Source organism: Scomber japonicus, chromosome 3 (assembly GCF_027409825.1).
Source record: "Scomber japonicus isolate fScoJap1 chromosome 3, fScoJap1.pri, whole genome shotgun sequence".
NCBI lineage: Eukaryota > Metazoa > Chordata > Actinopteri > Scombriformes > Scombridae > Scomber > Scomber japonicus.
In genome coordinates this window covers 7,793,442-7,806,637 of record NC_070580.1, presented here as the reverse complement: position 1 = coordinate 7,806,637, position 13,196 = coordinate 7,793,442, and the positions used below count along the sequence as shown (strand labels likewise).

The following is a 13,196-nucleotide window of genomic DNA, read 5'->3' as shown; positions in this document are numbered from 1 at the left end:
ACGGATTGATTGCAGGTATCGTTTCAATAATACTTTGTATCGATTTATGTCGGTCGATACCTTAAAGGCATCGAGTACCGATACCCAGCCCTAGTCCTTATTGGCTGTTGCTCTTTCAAAATGAATCAGTGCCAACAGTTTCCTACTAAGTCCTCTTTCCCTATCCTTAACTAAGTCATTCTTATTTCAACTACAACCAAGATTATTTGTAGTTGGTATGCTAAATATGAAGCTATAGAGCCATAAACTTGAGCTCGCCAGGCAACCTAAGCTAAACAAAAAGGCTCCTGGCTCTTGCTTCGAATTGCGTACCTGCACAGGAGTGGCATCAATCTTATAAATCTAACTTGGCGGGCATTTTCCTCAAATGGAAAAATATTCCTTTAGCCAAGTAGTTTTTATTCCCACACCTAAAAGAAAACTTAACAATAACAGTGGCAGATAAAGAAATGATGTTAGGTTTGTAAAACATAGGGTATGCTTGATATGAAGTAGTCCACATTGGAGGGGGAAAATGTTCCAAATACCCTTGTAGCAAAAAGGCGGTCATCATAGAAAAGGAACAGACATGATAATTGTTCTAATGGGAATAAAAGTGCATATTTTTGGACAGTCCTTGAAAGCATTTATGGTGTTGCACTCATTTGTCTTCAGAAAGAGAAAAAAAGAGAGCGTGATAGAGAAATCACACCTACTTTCTCACCTCAGCATACCTGGTCAGTCAGTGTGAAGTGCTGTTCTTGTTAAATTGTCAGTTATAAATTAAGACTGCATACAGACTGCTTTAATTCCAGCATTGGAAAACTGTAGAGAGAATAGGTTTCCAGTTCTGTTTGACAATCCAACAGGCACTTTGTTTGAAATATATACTGTATATATGACCCCTTAACCTCCTGAGACCTGAGCTTTTGTTTGGTATGCATTTTGAATTTCTCCTAGATATTTGGGATTAGTACGACCTGATAAGTGCAAAAACTAAGCATCGTCTTTGAACAGGAGGTTCAGATTTTTGAAGGTGGAAAAAGTCCTCATATGGGGACAGTGGGTTTATTTTTGTATGAAACTATTTCCTTACATGTGCACCTTCCCAGCGTCCTCACACAAGTGCTTTCTGATTAGCAGTGTCATAGCTTGTTGCTGTTGCTAAAATTAGTTAAGTTTGTATAGCATATCAGACTACAAACATTATTAAGCATAAATTAACAAGTTTCAACCATAAAATCTGGCGATCAGCTGTTGATTGACTTGGCCAAGATGCCTGCCATCTCGTTTTTTACACCGATTTCTACACTGTAATGTGTTTTTGCTACCACTAGGTGGCACAAGAATGAGGTCAACAGGTCAAAGTTAAGCAGAATGAAGTATAAGGTCCAGCAAACCCAAAATGTAAGGGATATGAGGACCCAGGGTCCCAGGAGGTTAATGGTTACATGTAATAGGTTTCAAAGGTTAAGAGGACTTGTTGGACAAGGTTTGGGTTTGATCACCAACAATGTTGATTTTCAGTGATTTGTCTTTTAAGCAAAAATGCCAAAAAATTAGCTGGTTCCAGATACTCAAGCATAAGAAATTGCTGCTTTTACCAATTTTCATGGTTTAAATTGAATATCTTTGGACTGTTGGACCGATTGACGCACCTTTCTTGGAAATTGTAATTCCTATCTCACTTTTCACTACACCTTTTACAGACTAAAGACAAAATTGATTAGTCAGAAAGTATTATCCGCAGATACTGAAACTAATCGATAATTTCAGCCCTGAAACAAATCCTATTCGCTAAGCCGAGCTAGCACCAAGTCCGACCTGAGAAACCTGGCCTCCTCCCAACCTTGAAACATCCCCTTCAGTGGAATCCCAGAGACTATTTAGTTTGCAGCTCACACACACTGTATACGCAGTCAAGGCTGTGTCTTCCCCACTGCTACAGCCTCCTATCTGTCACTGTGACACTGCATTGGCTCGTAGGCTGCACAGGCTGTCACTGTACCTGATGAATGATTCAGCAGATTTAAAGGGGAACAGTACTGGACTTGAGCAGCAGCCGCAGCAGGGTTTTATGAACATAAAATTAATGTTTTATAGTTTGAAGTGGTGGTGTTGGCACAAAGAAAGCCTGTTTAAGGTGGTAAATTTCAGACAAGCGTGTTATGAAAACAGTCAGTCTCATGCTTGCTGCCTGTGGCGTGGCTCTGAGCCTGACCTGGGAAATAGTCTGTGGATCGCAGCTTTAATGTTCATAATAATGTAACCCACATATTAAAATATGATAACAGCGTGATTTCAACAATTATCTATGTGAATGTTGTGTATGGCATTCAACCCATCCATCCATATCTGATTTTACATGTTCTGTGCCTGACAGAGTTTCCAATACAAAATTATGAATTTTATCTTTCACATTATTGAATACATTTGCACTGTATTGCTGAACAGCTGATACAAAATCAATCAAAGCAATAGCATCATAGCAACATGGAAAATTGATCTGAAACCACAGGCAATAGAGCTAAAAGGACCACAATATGATTATATAAGTAAAGGACAAACATTTTTATTTCATTTTTTATTTTATTTAACCATCAGCAGCACAATTAGCAGGATTGGGAAGATAGAAAAAGCATAAAAATGTACAATGAAAATAAATAATGCATTACAGAATCATAAACTATTCAAAAAATATACATCAGTATTTGTTGCAAGTCCTCAACATGAGGGATCAAACGGGGGCAATATGAGTCATCAGAACATCTGCAGCCAGATGTGCCTGCCTTCAAGTCATTTTGAAGGACTTTAAAAGCATCCAGTGGAGACCAGCTTCTGAAGATTCGGGTCATTTTCCAACTGATTCCAGGCAGATGGTGCAGCATACTTAAAAACAAACACACGGATGACATGCAAGGAAATGAATGCAGAACTAAACAAACAATAAGAACAACAATCAGCATGTCCTAGTCTTCAAATGTTACTTTATGCTTCTGTGGCATTTGTTTCAAAAAGAAATGTGGTTGCTAAACAAAAACATTATATAATGTGTGTGCCAGCTGATATTTTGAATTTCAGATGCTCAGTGTCCCAGAACATTATAATTAGAAGGAATGTTTTCTTTGGTTCTTGGTAGATGTTACATCAGCTTTATGGACATCTCAAGTGTCTCATCTTTCTGATGTTTAATGCATGGTACTGAAAGATATAACCATTGACTGTATATAAATATGGATGACGCGTCTCCACCACCTATTTCCTATGCAAAAGTGAAGCTAAAATATCTCTTTCTGGGAGCTGCCATTTTGCTTGTGTTACACAATTTGGAGCCAGAGTCTGCGGAGTAGAGTATATTGCCAAATAACTGAAACTTATCAGAATAATGAGCACCCGAAAAACCTCAGGGTAATAAGAATGGCCTAAAATGACACAAAACAACTTTTAAAACTTTTTTTAGCTTTGGCTCATGTTCCATCTGCTAACATGGAGGGGACGGGATTCATGACCTATACTGTAGCCAACCACCAGGGGGCAATCAAGATGTTTTGACTTCACTTTTGAGGAGCTGTCATGACGGGCATATTTATACACAGTCAATATATTATATATATTTATAATTAATTATGTCTAATCATAGCAATCTATTAACGAATTGAAGACTAAATGTTTGATCATATAATATTGTTCTTCAGGCTATCAATAACAGTCCTCTGATTCAGTTACACATGGAAGCTCTCCCATCATCGACAATGTGACCACTTTGCAGTTGAGGTTCGCAATTAATTGTAAAGTGCTTTGCTGCAAATTGTTCCACAAATGGACGGCCCCTGAAGGTTTGAGCTGTTATTCTGCTGATGTAGAGCATGTTTCTCCATTTTCCATCATCTCCCCTGTGACTGCACAACACTTATATACCCCCCCAACCTCCTCCTCCACGAACACGAGCACACACACAAACAAAAAGCCATACGTTACCACCCATCAGTTATAGTGAAAATGTAAAATATGACCTCATATTTAACATATTTTGCCAATTTTGGGTAAGATACAGTAGCAAATAGTCAGTGTGGTTCCCATTCACTTCAACTGAAGCTCAAATTCAAGCCTGTAGCTCCTGCTCTGGTGCAGTCTCCTGCCACCTCTGATAGACTCATTTTGTTTTACTTTGGATGTACATGTACGGCCAATAGAAACACTGATGATGTGTTTGGAGACGGGGAATTCATTAATCTGACATTCTGAAAATGTCACACTGCCAGACTGCGAGCTGCGTCGGCGCTCTCATACACTGTTTTCTCTTTGCAATATTAATGTATTCCCAACATCCGAACTGTGACATCACATCTTCTTTTGGAGCCGAGTTTGGGGCAGTCTCATTGTCATACTTTTATACCTCAATTGGCACAGCTAAAGAACACAGTTTTTATTAAGTGTCTGAGGCCCAGTAAAGAGTTGTGGTAACACTCTCACTGCTAAAAATATCATCTATTCAAATGATGTTGTCTAAATTAGTTAGTCCTAATGAGATTCCAGCTTCACATTATCTGTGGGTCAATGATGATTTTTTGTGTCCATATGGTTTAGTCAAATTTAAATTTAAAATAAACGTAATACATTCTTTTTTTGTGGACCCAGCATAACATATCTGCTTTTAACTAATTTTGAGAGAATATATTAGAGGATTATGGCAAAAATGTCTAAGTGGTGTAACCTTAAAAACTACCAAATAATTCAACTTGCTTAAAAACTCTAAATTCTCAATAAAACACAATATCAACTGGTTTGGCATGATCTTACATTATAACTTTTTTATATTAAATAAAGGTAATGGAATACAAGTGTTCTAAATATTAAATTCAATCTGGGGAATTGTGTAAATCAGGAACCATTTACTTTTTTTTTAATGAGGTAATTATTTGTATAAGAACACTTAAATACACTGTAGGTGGATAAAAGAATAATTTATGTTTTGTTGTTTTGTCCACTCAGTCTTACTTTTGGTAAAAACAAATGCTGCAACAAAGAAAGTCAACAAAAATACAAAATGTACATTTTAACAAACCTGATGCTGCATCTAAGACAGTTTTTTAAAGATATTTTTGAATTGCTCATCTTATTTGTGTAGTCTGTACAAGACAACACAAATCATACTCCATTTCTCACAGTGGACTCTGAGCTGTCACACAGATGCAATTAAAAACATGAATAGATCTTTTGAAAGCAGGAAAAGCACATTAACAATGGCAGAATTCCATTTAGGTGAGCCAGCTCCATGTCTCCGGTGTTGTGCGTGCTCACTCACTGAAAGCTGACAATTAATGGAATGGATTAATGATATTATTTCTACCTGTGCTTTTTCCTGCTTTGACACGTTAAATATACTTGCCATAAAAAAGCTGTATTATGGCTGCATTGTGTGTTTAGGTGCAGGCGCTTCAACTTGTCAGGTGCTGCATTCAAGCAATGTTGGCAAAATGGGAAGAACCGTAAAAGCCTTCCTGCTATTCTGACTTCGGGAGCATTAACACATCATGCCGTGATGTTTATACCCTCTGCACTGCTTTGCCTTTTAGTCACACTGCTAGACTTTTGTGGTGTTACTTATTTTTAGCAGCTCTTTAACATAGTGAAACCTGTTATTACAACCTTGAGGGTGGTGTGAACTGCCTTTTTCCCACCTGGTTGCATGCAATCATAATCTTAATGATGTGACATGAAAGTAGCAGCACCAGGTAAAGCTCTAGTGTAACTAATTCATTCCAAAATCCACAAAACCAAACTGGAGCTCACACACCTTAGTGGTATGCAGCCATCATTAACAGCATTAATTACTGCTGTGACCAGAAGTGTTGATTGCCTAAGAAACTGTGGCTCCACTCATTGAAGCTCTGCCATTCTCTCTGCTACCCGTTTATATTATATGAATCCTGCATCAGTGCAGTGGCTCCAGATTCCCTCATCTTCCAGTTGGCAAGCTTGTGGTCATTTGTCATTTTCTTTTTGTTTTATGAACCAACCTTTTGGCATGCCCTCCATCCTCGACCACGTTAAATGAAGTCTTGTAAATATTGAATGAGATTGATGTTCACCCAGCTTCCTATGCGCCTCTGTTTATATTCTTTGCTTACTGCATAGGTGTCCCAGAGGAGAGATCCTGCCATTGACTTTTATCATTTCTGATGCAGCCCAGCCCTTCCTTGCTGTTAATGTTCCAGTGGTCCTCTCTAGAAAATCGATATGTAACCGCAAAGGCTTTGTTTACACACAAGTGATGTTGTCTGAATAATTAATAATTAGTCTCCTGCACAGTCTCCAATGATGGAAAATATATTTTAAAGTAGTTTCTTTTAAAAATCAGCTTTCCTTTTGCTGCTTAAAAAAAAAAAAACCCAACAATATACCTAATAAAACCTGTAGTGTATTGCAATGGGATTATGGGCTTGCATTATTAAATAGAGAGACTGCAATAGCCTTAGTATATAAGTATATTTCTTCTTTTATCACCTGTGATATTTACAGTGGTATCATTTTCTAACCCAATGTAGCTGCCTGATTCATTTATATTATCTCGCTGTAAGTTAACAGCATGGCTTTATAGATGGCAATGATGTGAAACTTCTACTATATGATGTAAGGAAATAGGATAAAATGCTACGCTGTTCTATTTCAATTATGTCTTTTCTCTACCTATCAGACATGATTTATTATCTATAGTACCCAGCAGACTGTGCCACACTTGAAAGAATACATTCACATACAGTATACTAAAGGATATAGACATACTGTATGCTTTAAAAGTTGGCTTTATTGAAAAGATAAATATGCAGTTTTAAGATAACTTTCATCCATATTGAAACACTTAAAAGTTAAAGTCCTGCATTTTATCAGCAAAATGACTGATAATACATAACACATAAAAAGTACCATTACGTTGGTGCTAGGTAGTTTCATCCAGTGGTTCCCAACCTAGGGGTCGGGCCCTTCCAGTGAGTCAAAAGATAACTGAGGGATCCAGTGATGATTAATGTGAGGCGAAGAAGAAAAAAACACATTCTGCTACACAAAAATGATTCATTTTTTGGCCTCCTCTAAACTTTTTCTTATTGTGAAATATTGGAAGACTTGACCACAAACAGTTGTATAAATGAAACCATGTGAGAGGTTTCGAGGGGGAAATGGATAACAACCCGTAGACATCTGAAATGTGACGAGAAGCCAACCGCACATATTTTTTGGGCCGGGAACCGCTGGTTTAAACTTGAATGTAATGTATTTTATAAGCTTATCATATGTTGTTTATGTAAAATCTTCCTCTGAAAAGTAATTAGAACTGCCAGATGAATGCAGTGGTGTAGAAAATACAATGTTTTCTTCTAAAATGTAGTGAAGTGGAAGTATAAAGTAGCATGAAATGGAAAAGAAACTCAGCTTTGTACTGGAGTAAATGTGTTGACTACTTACACTTACTTGCTAGCTATTATATTAGCTGTGAGTTAGGTACAGGAACTAAAACTAAAGCAGTCTAATAGGCTACAATAGGCCACCATTGTTACAGAGGTCAACTTTTTCATTAGCATGTACCATTCAATGCTATTGTATTAGCTTGCTTGACTCAACATCGGAAACACCTTTCAGTAATGGCTTAAACCAGGGGGGGTCAAACTCATCTTCATTCAAGGGCCACATACAGCCCAATTTGATCTTATGTGGGCCAGGAAGGAAGGAAGGAAGGAAAGACCGATGGAAGGAAGGAAGAGAAGACAGGATGAAAAGATGGAAGGAAGGAAGGAAAGACAGATGGGAGGAAGGAAGAGAAGACAGATGGAAGGAGAAGACAGGAAGAAACAAAAGAAAGAAAAAAGAAAGAAAGGACAGATGGAAGGAAGAGACAACAGGAAGGAACGAAATAATGAAAAAAGAAAGAAAGAAAGAAAGAAAGGGCAGATGGAAGGAAGAAAGGGAGGACGGAAAGATAGAAGGAAGAAAGAGAGAAAAATGAAGAAAGAAAAAAGGGAGGAAGGGAAGATGGAAGGAAGAAAGAAAGAAAAAAGAAAGAAAGGACAGATGGGAGAAAGGAAAGACGGAAGACAGGAAGGAAAGTGGGCCAGATTGGACTCCTCGGCGGGCCGGTTCTGGCCCACGGGCCTCATGTTTGACAACCCTGGCTTAAACTAACAACTGTTTACATGTATACAGAAATATGACAGCGATAACTAGCATTGTTCAGATAGTTAAGCTGCCTTGAGTGTGTTTGCATTGGACCAGCTGTTAACCCGTGTATGTGTGTGTGTGTGTGTTTGTAACAGTAGTAAAAGATGAGCGAGTGTGTGCCAGTTTCGTTGCCCTCCTCCTCCCGTCCAGAGGGGCGGGGTCCACATGGCAAGCAGCTGCAGATGTAACCCGGTCGCTCGTACTTTTGTTTGTGCTGACTCCAGTCAGTCCGGGTCGCCCTTAAACTAGCTTTTTTTTTTTTTAAATACCTATATATATCACATTTTGAACCCAGCTTTTGTAACACAGAGTACGATATTTGTCCGTTTATCTCTTAAACTACACCACAGCATTGATAGCATCAGTCTCCGGTCAATGTGAGCCCGCCGCCGGCTGTGTGTGTGATGTGAACGGCGTGTGTCGGAGGAGAACGCGGAGCTGTGTATCCTGTTATACGTAAGTGTCATTCTTCAACTGTTTGCTTTACGCCCAATACTACGCTGATTTATGGGCAATTCGCGGGGAAAACATAACATTACACTGTTCATATTATGTGCCTGAAGGGGTTTGAAGTCCATATGGCTCTCAGTGGCGCTATTCCACAATATAATACTACTACAATATTCCCATAGTGAGCTGTACTTCATTTATTTTATAGGCTAAATGTGACATCATTGTGATAATCCTATTATAATCCTATAGGCTATGAGACTTTTCATAAGTCATGAGTGATATGATTAAAGCATGAAAAGATTACTGTAAGGTTTTTTTTACCCCTATTAGCAGTGGTTTATTTCACTCAGGAGCATTAAACTCATGATTGTAGGTTATGTGAGTGATGATGAGTATGTGATGAAGATGTGGTGACACTTCTGGCAGGTGCTCTGTGTTTAAGTTTCATTATCTTTGACAATTTTATTTATGCAGCACAATAAGGAGATTTTCTTTCTCCTTCTTTTCCATTGGCTGTAAGACATGTCATTTTTCACCACCTACTTTATACCCACTACTATGAATATTTCAGCATCACTTGCAAATTAAAAATACAGGGGCTGCCTGACTTACATTATGCATCATTACAAGCCGGCCCGCGATTGGCTGCCTTTCTACCGTCTTTCTGTGTGGCAACAGCCTTCCCCATCCGCCCAGCAACTCCCTATTCCTCATGCCGTGGTGATTCTCTGCCTCCGAGGGCCTTTTCTGCAGCATCCAGCGTGGTAACCATGGCAACGGCAGCCTGACCCTGGGTGGTGCTGCGACAGTTACTACACGCTTGACCTGAATTCCTCGCCACATCCCCGGAGCGGGCAGAGACGTCGAGTTTGGGGTGGGGGGGTGAGGGGGGGGTAGGTGCGGCTTGACCTGCTTCTCTTCATCAGCGGTCAAGCAGGAGTTGTGTGGGGTGTCTTTGGGGAATGCCAAGCCGCCAATACTGCTGCTTTTTCACGGATCAATAAACTGTGTTTGTGATTGGCCTTGTGTTGGGAGAGGAAGCCTGTGTGTGTTTTGTAATGTTATCTCTTGTGCAACAGTCACAGGTCCACAGTGGGTGAAATAATCTGAAGCATCTGTAGGCAGATAAAAAAAAAAAAGAAAAAAAAAACAGCTGGAACAGAATCTCTAGCTTGCTTAAAGTCTGGGAACAGCCTGTGTGAACATTTTATTGCTGACATGACGATGGTTTGTATCCGTACTGGAAATCTGTTTAATATAGCGTCCACTTGAAAGTTAACATGACATCCTTCAGCTGCTAACTGCATCATTTTGTAGCTTTTTTCTGATTATCGCTCAGGTTTTGATGTCAAATTGTGAACTTGTGGTACTTTTTCCTGGGTTGGCCTACCATCACATCTCTGCCTGGCTTATGTGGTCCTGCACCTGTGGAATATTTCCATATAAACCACAGTACATTTCAGTTTTAGGCTTCGTGTTATGTAACTGGTGCTAGTGGGGAAGTGTGTAATTCATTTCTTAAGGGATAAATGAACAGATGTTGTGGATTTAGACGTCGCTGACAGAAAATGAAAGTGTTTCACGCAGCGATCCCCTGCACAGCCCACGGCTCAGCTGTAGTCTCCCTGAGGTGTCAGCTTGTTGTCAGAGCCAGACTGTGGCGGAGTGCCTATTTCTGTCCTTTCTCCAAGGAACACCTCTCTCTCTCTCTCTCTCTTTCTTTTTCTCTCACTTTCTCAGTTCAGCATAACAGGAGTCAGCTCAGTCAGCTTCTGTGCTGCTCCGCCTGTCTGTCCATCACTGTGATCACTTCTCTACAGCTTAACCTGCAGACTTAACAGTGCTTCAAGAAGTCAGTGTATTAGCTAAAAGAGATAACTATTGATTAACCGTCTTTGGCTATGGAGAGAAGTCACAGCTTCTGCACACAGCTGGTCGATTCATCGATTAGTCCATCAACAAAAAGAGTCATTTTTCAAGCAAAATTGAAAAAAAAAGTTTAGTGCCAGCATCTCAGATGTGAGGAATTTTTAAATTCTTTGTCTTGTATGTTGATAAACGGTATATCTTTTTTTTTTAGACTGTTGTTTGGACAATGAAGATATTGTAGTGGGAAACTGTAATGGGAAGTTGACACTATGTGATCAATAATGAAAACATTTGCTGTAATTGATAGTTGAAGCTTTCAGACACACAGATTTTAGTCAATGTGACTGTTAGAAAAAAACTAATAATTTTCTCAATTTATCACTAGGCCTGTCACAGTAATTAAGTTATTGACTTATCGTACAATAATGTAATTATCAGCATCATCATGTCTATATATTATCGTATGATACGTGGACATGACCTTGATCTTTTTTTTTACCTCAATATTGCCACACATATTAGCAGCTAAGCAAATAGTGTCCTCCATTCCTCACTGTGTACGTCCTGAGTGGAGACTGCAGAACAGGCAGCACTGCTTATATGGAATTAAAGGTAAAGGAAGCGTAGCGTCCACTCTCCTCTCTAGTCCCACTCCCTTGCATTATTATGCTAGTATATTATCATTGATGATCCTACAATATATTGTCCAACAAAAGTAGTTATCGTGACAGGTCTAAGGACATGTATCCTTTATAAGAGACTATCGCTTAATTGGTTAATTTTTCAAGAAAATATGCCAGAAAACAAATGAGTTAAAGTCTAAAGTCTAAATTGTGAATGTTAGTTGGATGAAACAAATCATTTATATATGCCTACCTTGGTTTTGGTAAATTGTGAATGGCTGATAATCTTCTCAATTTATTGATTAGTCTAATCGTTTGATCTATTAATGCATCAATATTGAATAAAAAAGTACCAAATGAATGGACTAACTGTTTCAGCACTACACCAACACACACAGAACAAAGGAATGATTATATTACAGTAGACTATTATTTGTATCGGTTAATGATTCAGAACCCTTGTTAAAAATATATGTTACTGTAATATATATTACTTTGCATTTTATTAAAATACTAAAACCTCAATTAAAAGACACATTTCCCCTGAAATCTGGCTTACAAAAACACTGGAATGAATTTTCATCAGGATCCAAAAATAAGGACAAATCCAGAACAGAAAGCTAACAAAAATAAACAGTCGGGGACATGTAGACGCAGCAGGATGTTCAGTTCAGAAGCAGCGTGTAAGATTTGTACAATCCTGTCACTACTGTACGATGTCAAACGGTGCAGCAGATTCCCGTGCACCTCGACGAGATGCACGCAGCCTAAAATAGTGTGAAATCTGCCGGGGATTGCAGGCTGCAGATGTCTGCTATGACCTTACAACAGGCAGTTGTACTGAAGCTGATTTTATTTATCCTCTGTGTGTCTTTCAAAATGTCTTTTAAAAGCCTTTCATTGTTTGCGTGTTTTGGGGCCAGGAAGGTCTGGCTGCCCTGAAACCATGTGAGTCACAAACAAACAAAGCAATTCTCTGTCTTCTCCCCACCGCTCGCTACTTCTCAGAAATTAGACTGGAATCAATAAAGCATTTACAGCCACTGACCCACATTCGCTGCTCTCACATGACGGGGTGTCAGTAGTATTTCAGCCAATTGTGTTAGGAGTGACTTTAAGAACTTCCTTCAGTCCTCAGCATGCTGGATTGATGTCACTGATGACTGTTTTTTAGGGTGGATTTTGTTATCTTAAAGGAGCTCTGTGTGTTTTCGTGTCACAGATGTGATGGACCAGCAGAGGGCGCTGCATTCGGGTTGCCTGGTCTCAGGGGTTCGTACGCCTCCCGTCCGGCGCAACAGCAAGCTGGCCAGCCTGGGACGCATCTTCAAGCCTTGGAAATGGAGGAAAAAGAAAAACGAGAAGCTGAAGCCCTCGGCGAGTGAGTGTCGACGTCGAGACTTGGATTTGAACGCTGGGTGGTTTTGTGTGGGCGGTGTGGGGCGGGAGGGTCTCTCAGGGAACATAAAATCGGAGGTTATTTTTGTAAAAAGACCTGGGCCGTTGTACATAGTTTTCATTTGCACCTTTTTTCATAAATATTTGTGTTGTTTGTTTAGCGGTGGAGAAGAAGACAGCTGTACGACAGAAGAGAGATGACCTCGTCAGGAGGAACCCTGGGGAGACGGAAACAGGTGCAAAATGATAGATGAAAACACACACACACACACACATATATGCACACACAGGCACAGGCACACACACACGGCTCCGGGCTGATTACAGAGTTCACTTGTTTAGCCACATGATGCCCAAATGCTATGGTGACTCATTCCTGTCCTCTTTCACTGTGTGCTGTATTCAGAGTCAGATCTTGCTTGTGGGGGTAACAGTGAAGACCCCGACACCCCAACACAATCAGACGGTGAGGACAGAGACGAGGAGCCAATGGCACCTCTGGCCAGCACCACTGAAGACCTGGGCAGCGATTTAGACGCCTCAACAGGTAGAATACGGATTCTGTGGCTGGATAGAAAATGTAGGAGAAATACACAAAGCACATAACTTCAGAACTTGATTTTCAGGTTCAGGGTTAAAGGTGCAATATGCAATTACACA

General features: G+C 39.7%; 1 protein-coding gene across 1 annotated transcript in view; it reads left to right on the top strand.

Annotated features, from left to right (window-relative positions):
* The window catches only part of phactr3b (phosphatase and actin regulator 3b), a 54,793-nt gene that overhangs the window by 10,906 nt on the left and 30,691 nt on the right, over positions 1-13,196 (top strand). The window contains exons 2-4 of the mRNA XM_053316194.1: positions 12,361-12,519; positions 12,698-12,772; positions 12,943-13,083. Coding sequence (XP_053172169.1) covers positions 12,361-12,519; positions 12,698-12,772; positions 12,943-13,083 — 375 coding nt within the window. The remainder of the gene's footprint in view (positions 1-12,360; positions 12,520-12,697; positions 12,773-12,942; positions 13,084-13,196) is intronic.